At 41.3% G+C, this 24,286-nt stretch overlaps 2 protein-coding genes across 3 annotated transcripts; one reads left to right on the top strand and one right to left on the bottom strand.

Annotated features, from left to right (window-relative positions):
* Positions 1 to 278: 278 nt before the first annotated feature.
* On the bottom strand, positions 279 to 4,540 carry klhl31 (kelch-like family member 31). 2 transcript variants are annotated; one of them, XM_080016862.1, is made up of 3 exons: positions 4,418 to 4,540; positions 2,406 to 3,608; positions 279 to 2,310 (listed from the first exon to the last, which is right to left on the bottom strand). In XM_080016862.1, the coding sequence occupies exons 2-3, from the start codon at positions 3,578 to 3,580 to the stop codon at positions 1,578 to 1,580; spliced, it is 1,908 nt and encodes a 635-aa protein (XP_079872988.1). In that variant the 5' UTR covers positions 3,581 to 3,608; positions 4,418 to 4,540; the 3' UTR covers positions 279 to 1,577. The 2 variants fall into 2 exon arrangements, with proteins under 2 accessions (XP_079872988.1, XP_079872989.1); XM_080016863.1 differs by having other exon boundaries at positions 4,397 to 4,533.
* Positions 4,541 to 5,643: 1,103 nt separating this feature from the next.
* On the top strand, positions 5,644 to 19,884 carry eloal (elongin A, like; the record flags this gene model as incomplete). The annotated part of the gene is made up of 11 exons (XM_080016960.1): positions 5,644 to 5,721; positions 7,539 to 7,595; positions 7,730 to 7,842; positions 7,945 to 8,836; positions 10,409 to 10,505; positions 10,654 to 10,827; positions 10,902 to 10,999; positions 11,578 to 11,758; positions 18,144 to 18,264; positions 18,785 to 18,912; positions 19,823 to 19,884. The coding sequence occupies 11 exons, from the start codon at positions 5,644 to 5,646 to the stop codon at positions 19,882 to 19,884; spliced, it is 2,001 nt and encodes a 666-aa protein (XP_079873086.1).
* Positions 19,885 to 24,286: the final 4,402 nt, after the last annotated feature.

The following is a 24,286-nucleotide window of genomic DNA, read 5'->3' as shown; positions in this document are numbered from 1 at the left end:
CTGATACTTATATTTATACTTACTTATGCTTCCCCATAGGGCCACATGCATTCAAAATGTTGGTCTGTTACACTGGTAAAAGTATATCTTGATCTTTATATTTACATGAAAAAAGTATTCTGCTTTAACATAAAATTTACATCAACCTTGAAATTATTTGATTTGATGGTTTTTATTTAAAATTTAAAAAAGTGCGTGTGTCTGTGTGTGTGTGTGTTTGTACACCGAGGACCCACCACTATAAGATTGAATGAAAACAACCTTGCACAAAAATGTGCTTTGTTTTATTTATTTATTTGGGATTTAATTAAATAATTGCAGATCAGTGTCAGTCAATCTCAATTCATTAATGTAACGACAATATTACTTATAAATATACTGTACATGTACAGTATATATTAGAAACGTGAGCAGTCAATACGTTTCATAAAGACCTTTTTCCCCATGAAAGCTCAGGCAGATCGCTTTATTATCAGGGAAACTATTTTTTTTAAGTTATTTAATTACAAAACAAAGTTGTTAAGACACTTCTGGACCCATTCAGTCGTCAGCACGCCAGCATTTCAACATTTTCACAGCAGAACTCTCCCCGCAGCGTTGAAATCCAGAACTGTACATGAAATGTGATGAGATTAATTTAACTAAATTAAACTAACACCAACTCCTGGCAGGTGTTTATGTTCCCTAAATATGACCTAAATGGGCTTCCTGCCAGCAAAAATGGGTTTGTAATGTCTGGGATTTGAAAATAAAATGTATAATAATACTTATTCTATTTAAGTGTTTCAATAAAATCACAGTTTCTATATGAACTCTAGGATAGATTTTCCAAAATGACCTTTCATTCTTCATAAAACAGACTACGTTTTAAGCACTAAAGTAGTAAAGAGTAATAAAGAGTAATAAAGTTAATTTAACACTTAAGTTTAATATAACTGGGGGTCAATCATTATTTATCCTTCATCCATTCACTTAATCCATTTTAACTTGAAATAACTACAGTTTATGAGATGATCTCATCTGAACTGGCCCCCAAAATATATTTCTGTCCAATGATGACAATAAATAAAGATTTCCTTTGTTTTTTCACGCTTGGTTCGTGTCTGGATCTGCAGCAGAAACATCACAACTCAACAGCAAAATCAGTCACACTCAGAAGATTTCTTTAAGCATCAGGGTTCCCTTCGTTACATTTAACGAAGCCTAGCATCAACTTCTCTGATTTTATGTCTTTATGAAAAACACTGTAAGTGGCTGCTCAAAGGAGCATAAAATAATTACTTGACCAAATTGCATGACTATCATTTTCCCAATACCTTTAATATGGTGAACAATTTTAGATTTTCCTTTCCACAAAAAAGTTAATAATAATAATAACCTTTGAAAGTAAAAAAAATCAAAAACCCTTCACCCTTAGACTGGGACTCTTGCTAAAGCTCGGAACCCAAACATGCTCCTCCCGACTCCCAGGTATTTAGATGACTCTCCCAGGTATTTAGATCCTCTCCCAGGTATTTAGATCCTCTCCCAGGTATTTAGATGACTCTCCCAGGTATTTAGATAACTCTCCTACAGACTTATATGCTGACTGGTGCTGAAGACACTGAACTAGCTCTGGACTCTCGTGTCTTCCGCGTGGGGATGGTGATGACGCAGCAAGAGATCCCCACCGTGGCTTCCGGCAGCTCATCGTCTTCGGTCCATTCATTGAGATCTGGGTTGTAAACCTGAATGCACTTCTTGTATTTCTTCTCTCCCTCGTTCCAGCCACCGAGGAGATAAACCCTGTTGTTCAGAATCAAAATGCCCGCCGTGCTTACCCCCGTGCGGAGTGGCGCTGAGTAGCTCCACTGGCCGTTGTGAGGGTTGAAACATTCGACGGCCAGGACATCCACCCGCTCCCCACGACCTCCCAGCTGGCTTCCCCCTATGACATAGGCGCGGTCTCCCATGGTGGCGGCGCAGTGCCAGCCTCTGGGCGTGCTCAGACCATTCTTATCCTGCCAGCTATCGGTGGAAGGGTCATAGCTGCACACCGCCCGCGAGTAGGCATTGTTGATGTATCCGCCGGAGACCAGGATCTTTCCTTCGATGACGGAGCTACCATGGCAGCAGCGCGCCACCTCCATGGGAGCTTTCATCTGCCACTGGTTGGACGAGGGGACGTAGCACTCCACGGAGGCCTGGCACCCGTCAGAGTTACGCCCACCCACAGCGAACAGGAGCCCGTTGAAGGTGTTGAGGCTGAAGTGAGTACGCTTCTGGATCATGCTGCTCAGGTGGATCCATGTGTTGAAGCGGGGGTCATACCTACACCAACAAACATAGTCGTGTTGTGTGTTTAACCAATCAAACACTGAAACCCAAATTAGATATCTAGAAAAAAGTCAATAATTTGTTCTCACCTGCAGAAGTTGCTGACGCCGTGTTTAGCCTGGTTCCTTGCGTCGTTCTGATCCTCACCGCCGGCAACGTACAGGAAGCCGTCCAAGACGGCCACACACTGGTTGAAGCTCTTGGCCGGCATCTCTGTCAGCTTGTTCCACAAGTTATCACCGTCCCTGTACAGGACGTCTTTGCTGAGAGACTTCTCTGTGAGTGCCGGGCGCCCGCCAACTGTGAGCATCACCCGGAGGCCGCCGCGCACCTTTGTTCTGCGTGACTGGAGGATGTTCTGTTGGTATGGCAGCAGATGGTAATTCATGGCGTCGACTAGGAGACGATGGCAGTCGTGGTCTTGCATCATGCGTGGAGTGTTCTGGACGTGAGTGACCAGGTCTTGGGCGGAAATTGTACCGAAGCGGATGTAAGTGAGGAGGTCCGCTGCGTACTTCAACCTCTTCTCATCGAAGTCCAGCCACTTCATGGCGATCTGAAAGGCCGTGATCTCGGAGGGCAGCTGCAGGGAGTCGTCTGATAGGAAATCGCTGATCTGCTCAAAGGTGAGCTTCAGGAACTGATCCATCTCAGAAAACTCAATGAAGTTCTCACGCATGAACTTCTGAGCCGCCACTTTGGTTTCCCTGAGGTCATAGGTGTCGGCGATGTTGGCCACGTACATGCAGTTCTCCACGGTGAGTTCCTGCATGAGGAAGTCACTGCACATCTTCACTAGCGTGTTGATCTGCAGCAACATGGCGGCGGCAATAGTGCTACCGATGCTGTACAGCGACAGCGTCAGCTTCCCAGAGTAGGCGTAGGTGATCGCTGTGGCCAGCCCGACAGGTGACAGGTCGTTCAGGTCGATCTTCCGGAGGCTCGTATCCTTCTTCAATACATTTCGAATGTATTCGCTACAGGAGGCCATCACCACCTTGTGGACGTCGAAGGACTTGGACTTGGTGGAGACGGTGAGGTCACAGAGGAAGCTGTCCTGCCGCATGGAGCTCAAGCCTTCCAGGAGATTTGGGGCGTACACAGCGTCCGTGACCTCGGTGGAGATGCAGCTGAAGCCGTTGCCCCCTTCTAGCAGGGTGTTCAGCCCGTTGATCTTGTTGATGGGGCTGTCCTCCACCATGATGGTCATTTCATTTATATCTCCCTTGTTTCTTTTGGTTGCCTTGTTCTTTTTGGGAGCCATGGCAGTAACAGAGGAACGTGGCCCAGATCTGCGAGGGGGGATTATGTTGACGGTGATCGACAAATTGTAAATGTTATTGTGATTGTGCAGGGGAATTGCAAAATCAATTTTGTTAAAACTCTCAATTCTGTATTTGACATTACTAAAACTACAGTCAAGGTCCTCTCGTTGAGGTCTCTAATGTACTGTATGTGCTACGTTACATTAACTTAAAATGAGCAAATTCACAATCTGAAGGTCATAGAACTTGAACTGTGTTGCACTGTAATACAAAACTGTCACGAATAATACTTTCATTAAGTATTAAGTAAATTACTCAACAGACACATTTCACTAGCAGAAGATTTGGGGGGATTAAACCAGATTTTTTGATAGGCACGCCATTAAGCCCTAATGGACGTGTAAGTCCTGCACCAAAACAAGTTTCCCAATGCGTGGTGACGGCAGGAGTGTGCGCGTCCGCATTCCTGCGTGTCCATCTGTCACAGTTTATCAGCCGCTATTCCAGGAATAGCAGCGATGCGAGGCTCAGCCATCACCATCCTTTTATAGATTTTGGGACACCGAGAGCAGGGCCTCGTGCTCATTATTACATTAAAGGTAGAAATACAGTCCCAATTAATGGATTAAATCAACCCGACACAACCATAATACAAAAAAAAATACAAAAAAAAAGTTTGAGAGGATAGGCTTGGATAGAATAATTATTCTGATTAATGTCGCAACCTGCGAACGACCTCATCTTCGTGAGTGAAGATGGCACAGATCTACATTTTGGATTTGTCAATTAACACCGTGACAGCGGTGATGACACACCTTGTTCGAGAGGTTTCTCACCTGAGGAGAGAGAGAGAGAGAGAGAAGGCCGGTGAGGAAGGAGCCTCGGGACAGGGTGCAGGCTGTAGGAGAGAGAGGGCTGCGGGCTCCGTGACTCCCAGACTCGTGCGGCTCCGTGACTCCTCCTCTCCAGGCAGGAGCGGGCGTAGGGCCGCGGGGATTGCGCAATATCCGCGCCACACGCACCGGGGGGCGTTGTCGACGACGACAACCGAACCCACCCCCCTACAACACATCGGAGCCTCGGATCCAGTTGGTGATGTCAGACCACACCAGAAATGAGGAGAATCACAATCACTTTAAGGGATTTGCTTCTGGTTGTGTGTTTCATCCAGAACACGCAGAACATGCAGTAAAAAGTTTAAAAAAAATAAAATAAAATAAAAAATAATAAAAATAAATAGAAAAAGAAAAGGTTTTAGAAAAAAATACACTAAGCTGTTGTGTATTTTCAATATTTACAACGAGTTCAACAGTACAAACAGCATATAGTGTTACAATGGTGTCATACTTCTTAGGTGAAGACTATGCCATTTTACCTAATTTCCATGTCAGATGCTGAGTTTTTTAGAATTTCAAACATTTTAATAATTGTTGGAGGGGAGTTGTTGGGAGTATATACAATGGCGTATTTCCATAAATTTTGCCTGCATGTGAATGCGGCCACATTCAGCACCAGTGAATACATTTTAGACCTGCATCCTTCTGGGGGGAGGATTGATTTTTTTCTATAGGTTTTGATATTCTGACAACCAATAAAACACAACGCATTAAATCGTTTTTAGTCCAGATAAATGAATCAATTTCAAATTATTGTTGGTGTCGGGGTGAGAGGGTGCATGGCTCCCAGGGCATGATAGTGTTTTGTACGTTTTCCTTCGGTTTTAATAAAATACAAAATAAGCATTTACACTGTAATAATAAAGAAAAAAAAAACAATAATGGTAATAATAATAGTAATAGTAATATTAATAACAACACAACAACAACAACAATAATAATAATAATAATAATAATAATAATAATAATAGTAATAATAAAAATAATAATATTTTCCTCATTACAATGTGATCCATCCATCCAGCCATGTAATCTTTATGTGGAGGATCACCTGCACGGTTCAGGTGAGGCGTGTCGTTGCGCTGCGGCCTCCGCCCACAGTTAAACCTAAATCAGAGCGCTTCCGGGCGCGCGCACGGCTGCGGCACCTCACGTGAGCGATCGCGATGGCCTCGAGCTATGACGTGGCGAAGAAGGTGGCGCGGCTCAAACTGCAGCTCCGGGACCCCGCCGAATCCTCCACGGTACACGGCGCCACGCACCCTTCCACCACATGTGTAATGAAACTAAAAAAACAACAACACATAGACACGCACACACACCTGTTTGTATCTGTCTTTAAAGTGGAGTTTGGCTGGGAAACGGTTTTTCAATCTATCTGAACGTGCAGTAGAGACAGTCTGCACTTCATGAAATGACACAAAACAAATTTGATTGATTTCATATTTCTTTGACCTCAGTGCGTTCAATAGCAATTTGCTTAATTGCTTAATCTGGCTGCAAAGAAATGGAACGAACTACTTGGGTTGATCCTTCAACAATTTAGGCCTCATTCTATCCAGTCTCCCTGTGTGTCACTAAGGGGCGTTTAATCTAAATCAGGACTGAGATAATCCTACTTAAATTAATCCATAATAAAAAAAAAAAAAAAAAAAATGCAGTTCCAGACTAGGAAATCCTGGACTAAAGTGATGAAGGACTAGCCAGCTCTGTCTGGTCTCAGTTACATCCATTCACATTCAAGGTTAAATTTGAGATTCACTTCCACCAAGATCAGCTATAATCGTCCTCCTGGAAATCAGGTGTTTTTAAACCAAGACGCGGGCAAATCTGAGACAAACTTCAAACTGAGATAGGCCTTTTCAGTTAGTTGAGATTAAACGTGTGATTTAGTCTAACATTCGGCCTAATCTGTGTCCGCCAAAGCGGCCCAGTTTCTTGTGTGCTTGTTTTTGGGCAGAGTGCTGACTGAGGGCCGCCCCACGGAGGGACATGTGTCAGTGTGGGTAGAGGGCGTGGGCTGGTTGCGCTGCTGCTAAAATTAACTTTACTTCCAGTTGTTCAGTTTGTGGCTGCTGTCCATCACAATTCAAAGCCCCGCCCCGCCCGGGTGCATTCATAGGGCAAAGTAGATTGCATCATACTTAGGGAAGATCAATGCATTCATAGTTGGTGCAGGTCTATGGATCTGGACTCTGGAAGTCCTAACCTGATAATTCCCCACTTTAACTGCAATGATCAGTCAAGATGGCAGCCCTTTGCGTCATCCATTTATAGTTGATGGTAAATGGACCGGGGGTGTGGGGTTTCCATACATAGCTCCTGTTTTAAATGCACAGTCAGCAACTGTGGCTCTGTAGTAGTGATCCAAATCCAGGACCGCCATATTTGGCATCTCTGTGATTATTATAATTAGTTTAATTTTTTGACCAGTTTAGTAGTTCCTTCTTACTGGTGGCAACTAAGCAGGAAGATAATCATTAGATAGGTAGGTAGGTAGGTAGATGGATACTTCATCCCTGGAGGCAAATTGCAGTGTCACAGCAGTTCACATAAAAAAATAGGCAATAATTATAATAAAACAATGGATTAAAAATATAGAAAAATAAAATTCCAATTTATGTGGGAAAATATACAAAAAATGGTTAAATGTACCTAAAAGAAAATATATGATTAATGACAAATATGACTTAAAAATAACAGAAAGTCAATTAAAATAGATATAATAATAATAATAATAATAATAATAATAATAATAATAATAATGCAAAGGAATAAAAATGTAACAAAGAAAATGCCAATATATGAAAGAAATTATATAAAAAAACTGGAAAGATTTCACATACACTATCGACTGGAATAAACTGAACAGTGGAGCCGAAAAATAGACCTAAACATAAGAAAAATAATAAAAGTGAGCATTAACAAGCAAGTAATCAGTTGAATTGTTTCCCAAAATGTTTTCTCAAACGGGCTTCTGGGTGAAACTAAAGACACTTAATAATAAACTTCATAGAGTTAACTGTGGCATTAACTCTGGCATTTCCCGCTTTCTTTCTAGGTTCTGAAAACCTTGCAGAAACTCAAGGATCTGGATGTCACCTTGGATATTCTTGCTGTGAGGCTGTTTAAAATATTTATTGTTCATATAATTCTTATCCGAATCAAATTTCTAGCTAATTAAAAATGTTTAATCCAAAATTGAATGTGATTTTTGGAATGAATATCGGCATGTTGTTCACACCTATTTAGGAAACCGGAATCGGCAAAACAGTGAACTCCTTGCGTAAACATGAGCAAGCCGGAGAATTCGCAAAATCACTCGTAAAATATTGGAAGAAATTGGTTCCCAAGGAATTGCCAAGGTCTGGTACATGTTTTCTATTTTCAATATTATATTTAATTGGGTTTATTCTGTACTTTTTACATTTTCACCATCTTGATCTTAAATTTCACTTTTAACACAGCCCTGCAGCTAATAAAGACAGCTTACAAAAACTGCACTGGACAGACGACTTGACTAAGCAAAACCTTCCCAAAGAGGAGAGTTTGGCAGAAGACGGACAAAATGACCAATGTTTACAATCTGCTGACAAGAGCTGGGACACTCCCACTAAGGGCTCAAGGGAGGCAGAACGTGAAAGGCCCGACTCGGAAAAGGAACAATTTAAAGAAGATGAAAGTAATCAAGATAAAAAAGTGGAACAATTGCAACCGAAAATCATTGAAAAAGAGGATGTAAGCAAAACACGTGGACACCAAGTGGATCGAGATGATGACTGCGTGACTCCTTGCGACGTGGAAGACAAAAAGTTGGACGGCCGGCGGAGGTCGACCAGGCCGCCGACCAAAGACAAGCGATCGAAAGGCAACGCTGAGGATTCTGGGAAAGCACAGGAAGACAAACGTTCAAATAAGAAACGACGGCCAAGTCTAAGGCCGGTTAAAGACGAAGACGGGTCCTCCAAGGCTCCCCCTCCAGACACCCCAAAGGGTAACCCTAACCCTCAGCTCAACAGCAGTGGGAGGAAGAGGAAGCCGCTGGAAAGTGATGAGGAGGAACCTCCCGGAACCAGACCCAAGAAGGCCAAGAGGAGGAAGGACAAGCCCAGCAGGGAGGAGCGGCCAGGGCCCACCATGTCCTTCGAGTCCTACCTGAGCTACGATCTGAACCAGGCCAAGAGGAGGGGAGGGGGAGAACGACACCACGCTGAAGCCAAGAACCCAACTAACCCTCCGCCCAAGAAGAAAAACAAATCTCTCGAGACAGGGGAAGCCACGAGAAACAAAATGGAGGTGAAATCGATCGGGCTGCCTGAGCCGTCTGAAAAAGTCCTCACCAGCAAGGAGGTAGCACAAGTAAGCACAAGTTTCAAAGGTTGTTAGAAAGACATTCTACTTACAATGTTTTGAGTTTCTTTTTGCCATTTGGTTACTGTTTCTGGCTCGCTGCTATCTTTATTTCATTTATTATGGTATATGATCACATCTTTCCAGGTTACCTTTTTTTTTTTTTTTTTATATTGTCTTGTTCATCATTAGGTTTAGTATTTGTCATATTTTGTTGTGTACAGTTAACCGTTCAGTTTTGTTGGTTTTTATCAGTTTTATTTAGGGGTGTCATGATTCCAATTAAAAAAATCGAAAATTGATGACGAATCTTGACGAGTCACTCTGTAAAAAGAGTCGTTTGGGTTGTCCGACTTGTTGGTTTGTTTCAGTTGATGTAATGCATGGTGAGGGAGGGAGGATTTCATGAACGATGAACAAGAGTCAGATGAGTCGGTTCAACTCTGAGTTGTGAATGGAATTCTCACAAGGATCCTTTAATTATGTCAAAATGACAAGTGACTCCCGACTCCTTTGAAGGAGTTGATTGCTACAAATTGTTGTTGTTGAACGCACATTAGAGAGAAGTATTCCCGGTAACGGTGCCAAGTCCACTTCGGTGGTGACTCAACGTTTCCCTCTCCTCCAGCGTTTCACTGTGTGTACAAGGGAGAGTTCAACTTTGACCAGAATATCCAGATATTCCACAGATGCGGTGATGAAAGTGGGAAATAACCCGACCATCACTGAAGGAATATTCTCTAGTGCTGAGATTCCCAACCTCCGGCCCACCTGCAGAGGTCCGTGGCATTTGCCACCAAACTGTGAGAACGTGGGTGTGATTATTATTATTATTATTATTATTATTATTATTATTATTATTATTATTATTATTATTTTTTTTTATTATTAATAATAATAATAATAATAATAATAATAATTATAATTTATTATTTTGTCAGGCGCAAGCGGAGATCTGCTCCACAGCAGACCAGCAGCAAGAAATTAGCTAATGCTACAGTTTTATTTTCTTTGGTTGGAGAAAAGATCACTCTGATCGGAGTTGCGGAGCTGCAGGTAGTAATTTTCCTTTTACTACCAGCGTAGTGTAATAAGTAACTTATTGTTTATTATTCTAAAGTCTAGTTTTGCTAAAGCTCTTAACTTTTTAGGTGTGTTGTTTAAATATTCTCATATTCTTGTTATTTATAATTTTCAATATTCAAATAAAAGTTACTTATTGAGAAACAAGTGCTTTTCAAATAAAGACTCGTAGTCTAACAATGGCATAGCCGTCAGTGCTGGGAAAAAAATAAAGTTTATATCGAAGATCGAATCGTGACCTTAAAATCGATAGTCGAATCGTGGATTTGGAGAATTGTGACACCCCTCGTTTTATTGTATATTGACACATTTTCAATATATTGTAATTATTTTATTTTTTATTCCATTGCTTTATTGTCATTGCCTATTGTCTATGTAAGCTTTTACTGACACTGTAAAATTTGCTTTCAGAGATGAATAAATTATCTATCCATCTATTTATATATAACTGGTGGCCAGAACTTAGACTTCGGACTTATCTTCTGGTGTTTTTCTCAGTTTAAGGAGTCAGTGATGGACCTTCTAGACATTCCTTTACCTGCTTCTCTGCCTGAATGTGACAAGCCCTCCAGTGTGGACTACTATGAGAAGAGGGGTTGGTATTTGTGTGTATTTGTGTGTGTGTGTGTGTGTGTGTGTGTGTGTGTGTGTGTGTGTGTGTGTGTGTGTGTGTGTGTGTGTGTGTGTGTGTGTGTGTGTGTGTGTGTGTGTGTGTGTACACACAGTATATCCTCCCTTTTCAGAGGAAAAGGCTTCAGAGCCATGCGAGGCCTCGGAGGAGGTGGCGGCGCCCATCTTCACAGGTCAACGACTCAACAGGAAGATGCAGGTCTACTCGGGTAGCAAGACGGCCTTCCTGCCCGCCATGATGTCCCTGCACCAGCAGTGCATCCGAACGCTGCAGAACAACATCGACCGTGAGTTGAAACCCTGCAGAATATCTAGTCCATGGGATGTTCTCCTCAGGACCCCCCTCTTCTTGTCCCGTCAGTTCTTTATGAAACTGGAGGTGTCCCCTTTGATATCCTGGAGCCGGTGCTGGAGCGGTGTACTGCAGATCAGCTCCTGCGGATCGAAGAGTGCAATCCTGTAAGAAACACATTTTTCTAATTCCACAAAATGTTTTTTTGTCATGGAAACTATCTCTTGTGTTGCTCAAAATTGCAATGGAGCCACTGATTCATCAGTTCCAGTCAGGATACTAGCCCTGTGTTCATCAGAACAAGATTCACTCTGAAAGTGAGGACTATAAGTGTATAGTGATGAAAGGTTTGGCTCCTTTTTTTGAGATTAGGTTCTTGACGAGTCACTCTGTAAAAAGAGTCGTTTGGGTTGTCCGACTTGTTGGTGTGTTTCAGTTGGTGTAATGCATGGTGAGGGAGGGAGGACTACATGAACGATGAACAAGAGTCAGATGAGTCGGTTCAACTCTGAGTTGAGAATGGAATTCTCACAAGGATCCTTTAATTATGTAAAAATGACAAGTGACTCCCGACTCCTTTTGAAGGAGTTAATTGCTAAGAACAAATTGTTCCAGTTATTAACTATTAGGAGGCCATAATAATAAGCACAGTTCTACATGAATTTGACTTTATCAATGGTTAACAGTCCCGTGATATTATTTAACTGTAAATAGTGTGACAATTTTATTGTTTTTTTGCTAAAAGCTGTACGTGGGCGTGACAGACCACCTGTGGGGGAGACACTGCCAGAGGGACTTCCGCGGCTCCAAGCTGCTGGAGTACGAGTCCTGGAAGGAGATGTACACCCGGCGGTCCGAGGAGAGGGAGAGGAAGCTGCACAGCCTCACCAAGAGCATTGTCTCAGCGCACTCGAGGAGACCTAAAGGTGCGGAATGTACCAACCCAAAGCCAAAACGCACCTCATGCATTCCATCTGGGCGGGATTTGTCAGCAACTTGGGAAATACCGGGTAAAAGGTCACGCTGCTTTTGACCAAAAGAACACTATAGGACACTTTTACCTGTATTATAACCAATAAACAAAAGTTTTAATTTTGGGCGCACTTATGCTGAATACATAATCTCTCCATGCATTCCCCTCCATTTTTGATGAATTTAATTTTAGGAAATTTAAAGAATTTGGTAATTTGGATCACATTTATATATGCTCTTAATTTTTTATATTTGGCGATTAATGTTCTTTAAGGCTATTTCAATATTTTTTTATTTATACTTGATTTATTTTATCTTAATTAAAAAAAATATATATTTCATAATTCAATTATTAGGGGTCCAGCCCGAAGGCCGCCGAAAGTGTCTGGCGCTCAGAAACCGCTGAATCCACGGACACTCGTTAATATGATTTTATTCTGCTTTGACAAGGGCCAAATTGTGGTGGCTAGACCAGCCGTTTTGGCAGCATGTGGGGGCCTACACAACACTTGTTTCTCAATAAGTAACTTTTATTTAAATATTAAAAATTATAAATAACAAATTGGAAATAAAATATTATTTAAACAACAACTAAACAGTTAAGGGCTTTAGCCAAACTAGACTTTAGAATAATAAACTATAAGTTATTCATTACACTACTTTTTTGTTACTCACCAAAATAAGCGTAGAAAAAGTGATGCTATTTTTGCCAGAGGGCAACGCTGGTAATAAAAGGAAAATTACTACCTGCAGCTCCGCAGCTCTGATCAGAGCAATCTTTTCTCTAAGCAAAGAAAAACGCTAGATGTATTTAATTTACTCCGTTTCCTACTGCTGCTCTGCTGTGGAGTACATTTCAGATCGCTCCTGAAAAATTTCCCGCCAGCGTTCTCACAGTCCGGTGGCAATTACCCCGTGGCCATTGTCGGGTTTATTTCCCACTTTCGTTGCTAGTGTCTTTCGTTGCTAATGTCTAGTGACTAGAGTCACTAGACATTCTGGTCAAAGGCGCACTTCTAGTACACACAGTGAAATGCTGGGAGAGAAGGAAACGTTGTGTGTCACCGTCGACGAAGACTTGGCACACCGTTACCGGGAATATTTCTCTCTAAGGTGCGTTCACTGTGCAACAAACTGGATTAACTTATAGTGAACTTTATTGTTATTTTTTTTGTAATATTCAAATTCTATTCAAATTTTGTTCCTCCAGCCGTAGTACCAGGTGGGCGGGTGCTGTGTACCTTGAGGGATGTGGCGCAGCGGCACTGACCACACCTCTCCCAACTCCAATTCAGTTTGGAGCCGGGAGACGCAGTCGACTCCGTGGAGGGCCCCGCACCCCTCAGTGCATTTGTTTACCGGCGGATCTTGACCGCCTCAATATGACAACCATGTCTGACAATATTACCCACAAAAATACAGGGAGAATCGTGACCCTGTTTGTGATTTAAAGTTTGCTCATTTCGATCGATTTTCGGATCTTAATTGTTACTCCCCTAATACCTACCAAAAGTGGGCCAAGAAAGGACAACCGGTTAACCAGCGACGGGGGTCATGGGCCCCCAAGGTTCACTGATGCATGTGGGGAGCGAAGTCTAGCCGTCTGGTCCGATCTCACAGAAGAGCTACTGTAGCATAAATTGCTGAAAAAGTTCATGCTGGCTATGATAGAAAGGTGTCAGAACACACAATGCATCGCAGCTTGCTGCGTATGGGGCTGCATAGCCGCAGACCGGTCAGAGTGCCCATGCTGCCCCTGTCCAGCACCGAAAGTGCTGTCTTTGAAGGTCTGTTATCTCGGTAAACTCGCCCCCCAACCCCGGTGATGCTGTGAAATGTTTGAGTAAGTGAACATATTATTTGTGTTTTACGGCGGTTTCCAGTTTACATTGTGTAGTGGTATGTTAGTTATCATTTATTTTCGTTTTTTTGGCCTGTTTTCACATTGGTGCAATTGCTGCGACTTCTGCCATGGGCACATTACACGACTTTCAAAGTCGTCAGATCGCTGTACTGTTCACACTACACAACTATCTGTCTTGTGTTCGGGAATCTTGCAGTCTTGTGGTTGCACACTACATGACTGATCGGCGACAGGGGGTCACACATTACAAGATCTTTCACCAGGAGGAATCCCCGATGTGTCTGTCAGGACTCCAAACTACGTTTTGTCACAAACACATACAAGAAGTTACACCAGAAATTGGGACAGGATTATTCACTTTTGATTATATTCTTGCTCACTGTAAAAAAAAAAAAAGCAGAATTTAAATAAGAAATATATTATAAACTTAGAGAATAAATGTAAAATAGGTATGTTGTGTTTCCTGACTCTCCTTCTTGCACATGTCTGCTCTCATTAGCTGTAGCTTGTTCTTCCCCCCTCGAGTTGAGCCCAACAGGTATTAAACCTGCTTGATATTTAGCCGGCGTCTGTGAGCCATCGTAGAGCATTTGAATCATGTTGTGAGCATTTCATACCACACGCTCGTCGCTCACGGGAGCGCGCTGTCATTTATTTCCGATCTGGGGGTTTGCTTGGCAAAAACCCGTTGGCGTGTGGAAAATCAGGAAGTTCAAGTTTAAGTTCAAGAAATTAGTTGTCACATACATATGCATGGAATCACGTAGTCTGAACTCGGCATAACCTGGACCCACTGCATTGCTGCCTGCAACTGTATTTATTATTGTATTTATTTTTTCAGATGTGTACGTTTTTTTTTTTATGCTAATTGTCTGTAAAGTAAGGCACTAGTCCTCACCACGACAAATTCCCTGTATGTGAAAATGTACTCTGCAGTATCAACTATAAGCTAGTTCTAATTCTGAGAAACTTGGTGGAAAAACTTTGAGGAAATAGCTTCCATTAGGATCAAACACGCCAAGTCGGGACATGACTTGAGATTTATGGAATCCTTTATCCAGAGGGCATGTGGAGATGTTACAGATTCCCCCCCAAAGGGGCTAGGATAAAGGTATTTCTACACATCTAAATAATGTGTCTCAACCTGTGTGTTTCACCTTTTAGCCTCTGTAGTAGTACCTCTGGCATCTTTGTACCAAACCCAGAAACTTTGAGAAAGTTTTAATTACATGCGTCTAGTTAAATAATAAACAAAAAAATCTAGCCGCAAGCGAAAATTGACGGGTTCAAACCTTTTTTCACCCAAGAGAAGGCGGTACAATTGCCCAAAATTAAGTTTCAGGCTTCACAATTCAGAGCGGAGTCACTTCAGCTGGTTTAATTCTGTTTAAAGAAAGAGTGTGACCAATCACACACTTGTATGATCACAATGTATGCATCATTTCAATAACTGCACACTCAAAGTTCTGCCATTGATTGGATTTGAGTGAAATTTGCTGTGTATGTTAGGCCTGTCGCGATAATTACTATATGGACTTCGACTGACCTTGATAATTGCCCATTGTGTTTACTTTTTTTTTTTTTACTTGTGCTGTCAGCATGCTGGGCATACAACAGAGTATTTGTATGCTATTGCATCTAGGACAGAGTTAGTCTGCAAGTGGAGTTCAAGTCCTCAACCTGCAATGCAACTCTTTATTCATTCTTAAATCATCAAGAACTGCTGCAATTAATCTGTCCTGTGGACAACCTGTAGGATGACAAGAGCACAGCTTTTTGTTACACAGAATCGTCACCAATCCCTCTCTTTGGTGAACTATTTTACCATGTTTTGGTCTATATACAACTAATCAGTACTCCAAGAGAGGAGAATCACCACGGTGAGACAAATAAACATAGAACCAAACATGTACATGGAAAAACAGAGTTAGTTAATTAAGTCCAGGAAAACTGGAACAGCAGTTGGGCACATGGCCTCTTCCTGACATAGTTATGGCAATAAATGTGGGAGAAAATGAGAGGAATGTAACGGGGGGTGTTACTTGAGCCCAAGAATCCATTTTATTTTTTTATTTCACATTACAATGTCTGAATTTTTATTTTTATTTTTTTCAACCTGTGCTGTCAGCATGCTGGGTATACAACACAGAGTATTTGTATGCCATTGCATTCAGGACCGAGTTAGTCTGCAAGTGGATTTTTAGTTCTCAACCTTCAATGCAGCTATTTATAAATTCTTAAATCATTAAGAACTGCTGCAGTAACTCTGTCCTATGGATGCCCTGTAGGATGACAAGAGCAAAAATGTCTGAGTATTGTTATGAATTAAAGTTTGTTGCTATTTGAAAGGGTTTACTTGCATTATTATGCTATTATATGATATCATATCAGTGGCAAAAAATGTTCTTTAAATGACAATATCGTCCAACAAAAGCAGTTATCGTGACAGTCCTAATGTACGTTCAGGACATAGTTTGTGATGTCTCTTCTGAGTTTAATCAGGATTTATCTAGAACAGCTTGAGTTACGGCCTATTTCCTGCTAAGCCCCGCCCTGTGCGGAGATATTTTGATAGATGGCGGCTATGTTTTCTGATTGAACTTGTTCAATTATAATACAATTGTCTCTCAATCCTGCAATGGTGTATACCAAATTTAGTGTTGCTCCAGTCAAAATCCAAAAAGCCTCTTGGACCATAAAAGTCTGCTATGATGGATTTTTTGCTAATTTGCATAATGTAAAAAACAGTCATATGAATAGACCCTTTTGGAAACTACTAAAATCGGTCCAAAAACATGGCCACCATCCACCAAACAAACATTGGGCACGCCCACATGCACCAAGCATCAATATGGCACTTCAGATTGTGGTTAATACTTGCCCCCAGAGCATGTGCACCAAATTTAGTGAAATTCTGTCCTTCTGCTTTTCAGATACACATTTTTGGCATTTGTGGCAACCCCTATGGGTCGGGCTTAAAATGCTTTTGTAGACATATGCCCAAACGTAGACTAAAGTTATCTACCAGAATATATGATGAGTAGACTAAACGGTTAATAAGTTATGGCCAATTTTCTGCTAAGCCCTACCTTTTGCAACGTTTTTTTGGTGGGTGGCGGCCATGTTTTTGGATAGATCTTTCTCATTTATTATATAAATGTGTATCTCAGTCTTGTAATGCTGTATACCAAATTTGAGGTTGATACATTCAAAATCCCAAAAAGTCTGTTCGCATTACTGTTTTTCACATACTGTTTTTCTGACTCTTTTGTTCAAGAGGCTTCTTTATAAAGCAAATTGAGCTGGACTTGTGTGCCAAATTTCAAGTCAATCTGAGTCATGTGTGAGGGGTGTGGCCTTTCCAAAATTGTGCTTTTGGGCCTTAATTACAGCACAACCATGTGTCTGATTGGGCTCATGTTTCTTGGGAAGCATTTGCACATAATTTCCAGTTATTGGGCCAAGTTTCATGGTTCTAGCTAGTTCCAGTTTACGGCAATTTGAGACACGCCATAAGACAATAAAGAATAAAAAGAAAACAATAGCATTCTACCACTTTGGGTTTGAACCCTAATAATAAAGCCTCAAGAAAACAATAGGAGTTCTACCCCTTTGTGGTTTGAACTCTAATAAATCAAGGATCCCACTATTTTAGTAATATATAACATTATATTATTTATGCAAGCAATTACTTCATTAGGAAAAATTTGTTTCTGACAGTCCCCTACTGCTGTTATTTTGGGGATGAATTGTAATTTGGGAGATTGATTAGTTGGGAGATAACAAGGCAACAATTTATTCATTTTTGTTTTGTGGTTTGGAAGTATTGTCTCTCTTTTTTTCCTTGATCTGCATTGTTGTTTACTGTCGTTTAGAGTTGTTTACTTTTTTATGTGGTTTGGTGTAGTTTAGTAGGGCTTAATGTATTTGACTGTTTAGTTTAACATTTTTAACTGTATAGTTTAATGTATTAGTTGAGTAGTGGAGGCGGATGAAAACATTAGCCTCTAGGGTTTCACTGGTTTCACTGGTTTCACTGGTTTCGCTGGTTTCTGGTTCTTTGAAGGAACAGACCTGTAAACACCACTCAGTACAGGCAAATTATAGACCTGAGTATCTGCTTGTGTGTTCAGAATTTAAAAAAAAAAAAATCCAGTGCTACAGGATTAAGTTTTAGCAAGATAAATCCATCAGCCTTCACTGGACTTCATTTTGAGATTTATATTCTTTATTTTTTTATAGGAATTTCTGTATATGCTATACACAGAAATACTGCGGTGTGTGTGTGTATGTAAAGGCAAAACGGAGCAAAATGATAGTGCAAAAAAATATTAATAATTCAATTATTAAGAGAATTCAATGAATGAAATTAAGCCATCCAAAAAGAACAGTTTGTGTAATGCAGTGTTCAAACTGTGGATGCGGGTTTATTTTTCTATTATTATTTTTCTTTCGTTTATTTTTTATTTTTGTAGGCCGTCAGGTGAAGATGGCGTTTATTCACACAGTTGCTAAGCCACCGAGGGATGTCCGAATCCAGCAGGAGATCCACGGGACGGCCTCCGCCATCCAGGCCCTAAATACTGCCCGAGCCAGGTGGGTTCCACTGGGTACAACCACATACTCAGTTATACTCCCTTATTTTTCATTTTCAGTGAAACAGCACATTGTAGTCTTAGAATGAATCGGAATACATTTATTCTGACAGGTACATTTACAAGTCCTTTGATCTCCATCATTATATTCCATCAGAAAAGTTTCAGAACCAGAATGTGTTTAATGTACAATTAGTTTATAACATTATACAGAGAGAGCTTTAATAATAAGTGCCAAATATAACTGAAAATTACAAAACTGAAATAGAAAACTTTATTAATGAAGAATATAGAAATGTGAATCTATACACATGATAAATGATTACACGCATGCATACACATACATACATACATACATACATGCACATTAAAAAATACACAATACATGGAGCTATAGTACTACACCCCAACACACACACTCCTCCACAATAATGCTTTTTTTTAAGTGATCCTATATGTGATTATATATAATACAATATTTATGTTTTCTGATGTTCTTTTAAATTGGCTAATTCCCCCAGTTTGAAAACTCAGGACAGCAGAGTGCGGTCAAGCTGCTTCGAGCCCTCCAGGTCCAGCAGTAGCAGCAGCAGCAGCAGCAGCAGCAGCTCAGGGACGAGCGGTTCACAAGACCCTCGCAAAAAGACACGTATGTTTCAGCAATAATACTTTCTTTTTATTTATTTTAATCTGGAACACCTCATAATTTATATTAAAGTATCTGTCTGGTGCATACAGCGCATTATGTATATTCTGTATTGTGTTTCAATTTTTTTAGACTGTTAAGCATTATTTTTTGTATGCTACTGTCTCTTTTTTTATTTTTTATTTTATCTCTTATCTTTTTTTGCAATGCGATGAACCAGCTTTACCAGGACGGCTTACTTGTACGTGAAAACTGAACCGGGCTCAGCAATTTGCTTCAGATTCTAATTTTAAAAAATAATTACAACTTTGAGTATGTGCTGTGCTGCTGAGGTTGGATTGGATTACAACGAAGCCAGCCGGTCAAACAGGCTTGGAAGCAGGCTGAGCCGCGTGTTGTTTATACGGCTACGCTATACAACGCCCTTACTGTTACATTGGGTGTTATATTATTTACAGTTATAATGTTAAATTTGAGTTTTAAACCTGCTTCTGTGTTTCTGAAATTAAGTAAAACCTTTTTAAATGTACTGTACAAATTTGGACAGATTGGGCATTAAAATGAACAATTTTTTTTTGAAAAACAAACAAAAGAATTTTGAAAAAAAAATACAAGAGACAAGACAAAGAACAAAAACAACCACCGTAAGGCTTCATAGAAAGTCTTTTTTCTGTCCTTTTTTACAAAATATACCAAAAATAAATGTAATAAACATACAATAAAAATACGATACAGAAATAGTCAAATATATAATAATTTACAAATGTGATTCTACTCAAAGGATAGATTATTGGTGTGGGTATACAGGGTAATAATTCAGTGAAGTTAAATCCCAACACATTTTATTTAATAAATCTACAGGTGTTCGTGTCAAGGATGTTTCCTTTTTCATGTCGTGTTTTTGTCCGTGCAGGAGTTGCTCCCATGATGGCGAAGTCGTTAAAAGCCTTTAAGAAGCAACTGGGACGCAGATGAGTCTCCACACCTGAATGACTGAAGTGGGACAACGTTTACTCATTCAGCACTATTATTCATAACTTTGAGCCATACAGATGTAATATTACAAATGTCCTTGTTGCATGACTATTTGCTTTGTAAGGAATGTTTTTGTTTCTCACAATCGCTATTAAATGAGCAACCGAAAGAGGAAAGTGCTGCTGTCTGAAGTTTATGTTTTTGTGTTTTCCGGGTCATTTGGGGAGATTTGGCTCCCCTTATTGCATGTGGAAGGAAACACAGGCATTGAGGACTTCTTTTCAAAGCAGATTTATTTTGTGATATTTATCTGTACAACAGAAAAATTCTCTTGATGTAAATGCATTTTTTTTTTACATTTCAATTGACCTAACGTTCTGCTCTTCCTTGTTATGTAACGGATCGATCTTGAATCCCCACTCAAGCACTTAAAGTAGAGGTTGTCCACTTTGTTTTGAGCCAATTAAATTAGAATTTAAATATAGCTCCACTGTATTGTTTTTCTTTCGTCGAAAATAAAAAAGGTTTACAAAATATACAATCGACACAAGCAGAGATTAAGCCAGTAGCTTATCGGGTTACTTATTACCCCCCCTCGCAGTCTGATATAAATCCTAGTAGGGGACCATTAATTAAGATTTTAACAATAAACCAGTTGCATAAAACACTGCAAACTCAGATAATCATTCTTAGAACAAGGAAAAGACTAAAAAAACAAAAATCCTTTAGACTAAAGTTTTATGAAGTGGTTTATGTAAGGTGAAACCCGTGTGTGTGTGTGTGTGTGTGTGTGTGTGTGTGTGTGTGTGTGTGTGTGTGTGTGTGTGTGTGTGTGTGTGTGTGTGTGTGTGTGTGTGTGTGTGTGTGTGTGTGTGTGTGTGTGTGTGTGTGTGTGTGTACATATGTCTTGTTGCAGTTTCATGGATCTCTTGGAGTAATTTCATCTAAAATCATGCTCAGGCTCATCAGGATTTAAAACATGATGTAACTCGGGTCCAAATCTTCCTGTGCTCTAAAAAGGATCAGTAAAATCTTTTAAAATGTTATTACTGATTACTAATCCCTGCTGTGCTGCAGAATGTGTCTGTGGGAGTTTGTGTGCACTTTGTTAAAAATCCTTTACGTGCTGCAAGAGTGATTCACATGCCAAACTAGTATTATTGTTAGAAATAGCTATTCAGCAGATTGGCAAAATGGGTGGGTCTTGAGCTTAAACATGAACTTGGTGCAAGGTTAATATAAATAAATATAAATATGTAAATAATAATAACCTTTGTGTTTTACATTAATAGAAGGCAATCCAAAAAAAACAAATAAGCAAAATACATTTAATACAATCATTTTCAGATTTGGGTCAATTTAGGCCTGGAAGGATCACGGTCATTCCTCAGCGAATGGTTAATCTTGAATTGCGAAATAGTTTAAAAACAACAAAATTGAAGTTGACAACAGCGTCATCTGTCGTTTTCGATGGAAACTGTGTGTGTGTGTGTGTGTGTGTGTGTGTATGTGTATATATATATATATATATATATATATATATATATATATATATGTATACACACACACACACATATGTACAGACACATACGCCCATGACCCTGCGCCGACCTCGTCCGATCTCTTTGCATTTTAACCATCCGAGGAACTGACGGATCTAGCAGCAGTAGGCTGCCATATAGCGGCGTGGGAGCAGTTAGGGGGTCTTGCTCAGGAGGAGCTGGGGATCGAACCGGCAATCTTGCGATTACTAGACGACCCGCTCTGCCTGTATATGTACGTGTGTGTGTGTGTGTGTGTGTGTGTGTGTGTGTGTGTGTGTGTGTGTGTGTGTGTGTGTGTGTGTGTGTGTGTGTGTGTGTGTGTGTGTGTGTGTGTGTGTGTGTGTGTGTGTGTGTGTGTGTGTATATATATATTTATATATATATATGCATGCAAACTCCACACAGGCCCCAACCCGGGTGTGTATGTGTGTGTGTGTGTGTGTGTGTATATATATATATGTGTGTGTATATATATGTGTGTGTATATATATATGTGTGTATATGTGTATATATGTGTGTATATGTGTGTGTGTGTATATATATATATATATATATATATATATGTATATATACACACACATATATATGTATATGAATATATGTAGTTATATGTATGTGTGTACTGTATATACAGTGTATGTACTGTATGTACTGTATGTGTATTAGTGATCAAGCTGTGGTAAGCACTAGACATGGGACTCTTTCAAACTATCAAGCCTTCGGACGATATTTAGTGTTCACAACTACGGGACAGCTACAAACCCCTCCCCTGCCCTGCCTTTGGTAAGGTGGATTTCACCTCCATTCTTTTCCTACCAACCTACAGACAACGATTAAAGCAAGGAAAACCGGTTTGTCGAACAGTCCAACGCTGGAGTGAAGAATCCACTGCCACTCTCCAGGACTGTTTCGAAACCACGGACTGGCAGATGTTCTGTGGTGCAGCTGATGGGGACATTGATGCATACACAGACTATCTCAGCCTACATCTCCAAGTGCATTGATGACGTCGTCCCGAGAGTCAAGGTCAGGACTTACCTCAACCAGAAGCCCTGGGTTAATGGTGATGTCTGTGCTAAGCTCAGAGAACGGTCCTCCGCCTATAGCTCTGGGGACATGGAGGCCTTGAGGAAGTCCAGATATGACCTTTGGAAAGCCATCAGATGTGCCAAAAGAGCCTGCAGGGACAAGCTGGAGTCGGACTATCACAGTTCTGACCCCAGACGCATATGGTGTGGACCACGCACCATCACAGACTTCAAAGGGAGAAACAGGAGCGATGCCCAGCCAGCCGCCTCTCTTCCCGATGAGCTCAACACCTTCTACGTACGGTTTGAGGCGAGCAACACCATCCCGGCTGCAAGGCTAGTGGAGGACCAGGATGACTGCACTCTGTTCCTGTCTAAGGCTGATGTGAGGAAAGCTCTTATAGAGTAAACCCACGGAAGTCTCCAGGGCCTGATGGCATTCCAGGCCATGTCCTCAGAGCGTGCGCCGACCAGCTGGCGGAGGTATTCACCTCCATATTCAACCTTTGCCTGATCCAGTCTCCAGTCCACGCCTGCTACAAACAGACAACCATTGTCCCGGTACCAAAGAAACAACACCATCACCTGCCTGAATGACTATCGCCTCGTAGCACGACCTCTACCATCATGAAGTGCTTCGAGCGGCTAGTCAGAACCCACATCTGCTCCTCCCTTCCTGATACCCTGGACCCCCTTCAATTTGCAATTTGCTGTTTGTAGATTACAGCTCAGCATTCAACACAATTGTGCCCGCTAAGCTTGTTCCCAAGCTCAGGATCCTGGGTCTTAACACTTCCCTCTGTAACTGGATCCTGGACTTCCTGACGGGCAGACCCCAGGTGGTGAGAATGGGAAATCTCTCCTCCTCTGACCCAGCCCTGCACTGGAGCCCCGCAGGGCGGCGTACTTAGTCCCCTCCTGTATGCCCTGTTCACACATGACTGTGTGGCCATGCGCGGCACCAACACCATCCTGAAGTTTGCGGACGACACCACCATCCTAGGTCTCATCACCAACAACGATGAGTCCTCCTACAGAGAGGAGGTCAGCAACATGGTGCCAGGATAACAACCTCTCTCTCAACGTCTGCAAGACTAAAGTGATGACCGTGGACTACAGGAAACAACAGCGGGGGGACGGGGGCATGCCCCCATCCACATCGACGGAGCTGAAGGGGAGAGAGTCTCCCCTGCTTATTTCCTCGGTGTGTCCATCAGTGATGACCTCTCCTGGTGCAGGCAATAGGACGCGGCAATAAAAACAGCCCAAAAGCGTCTATTCTGCCTGAGGAGACTCAAGAAGTTTGATATGTCTGTCAGGACTCTCACCAGCTTCTACCGATGCACCATTGAGAGCATTCTCACTGGCTGCATCACCACCTGGTACGGTAGCTGCTCTGCTGCTGATCGCAAGGCGCTCCAGAGGGTGGTGAAGAAAGCGGAGCGCATCATTGGCTGCCACCTCCCCTCCGTGCAAGGCATCTACCACACACGATGCCTGAGGAAAGCACGGAAAATCATAAAGGACTACAGCCACCCAGGCTACGGACTGTTCATGCTGCTGCCGTCTGGTAAACGTTAATGGAGCATCCAGTCATGGACTACCAGACTCACAAACAGTTTTTACCCTCAGGCCATCAGGCTTCTCAACCTGCAACATCTGTAGTCACCTATGCAAATTAACTGTACATCACCACAACTACATGTACATATCCATCCATATCCATTGCCTTTACTTTATATTTATATCCATATCTTGTGCAATAGACTGACCTATTTCTGTTGGAACTGCTACAATGTTCCAATTATTTTAGTTTCCGTTTTAAGATTA

Source organism: Zeus faber, assembly GCF_960531495.2.
Source record: "Zeus faber genome assembly, chromosome: 16".
Classification (NCBI taxonomy): Eukaryota; Metazoa; Chordata; class Actinopteri; order Zeiformes; family Zeidae; genus Zeus; species Zeus faber.
The sequence above is the reverse complement of the archived record's forward strand: the minus strand, read 5'-3'. Positions and strand labels throughout refer to the sequence as shown.

What these genes read in the sequence shown, in the direction of transcription:
- klhl31 (XM_080016862.1), bottom strand. Translation starts at nt 3,580, where the DNA reads ATGGCTCCCAAAAAGAACAAGGCAACCAAAAGAAACAAGGGAGATATA. An exon ending in GGCGTCAGCAACTTCTGCAG is followed by an intron (nt 2,311 to 2,405) that starts GTGAGAACAAAT and finishes TTGTTGGTGTAG; the next exon opens with GTATGACCCCCGCTTCAACA.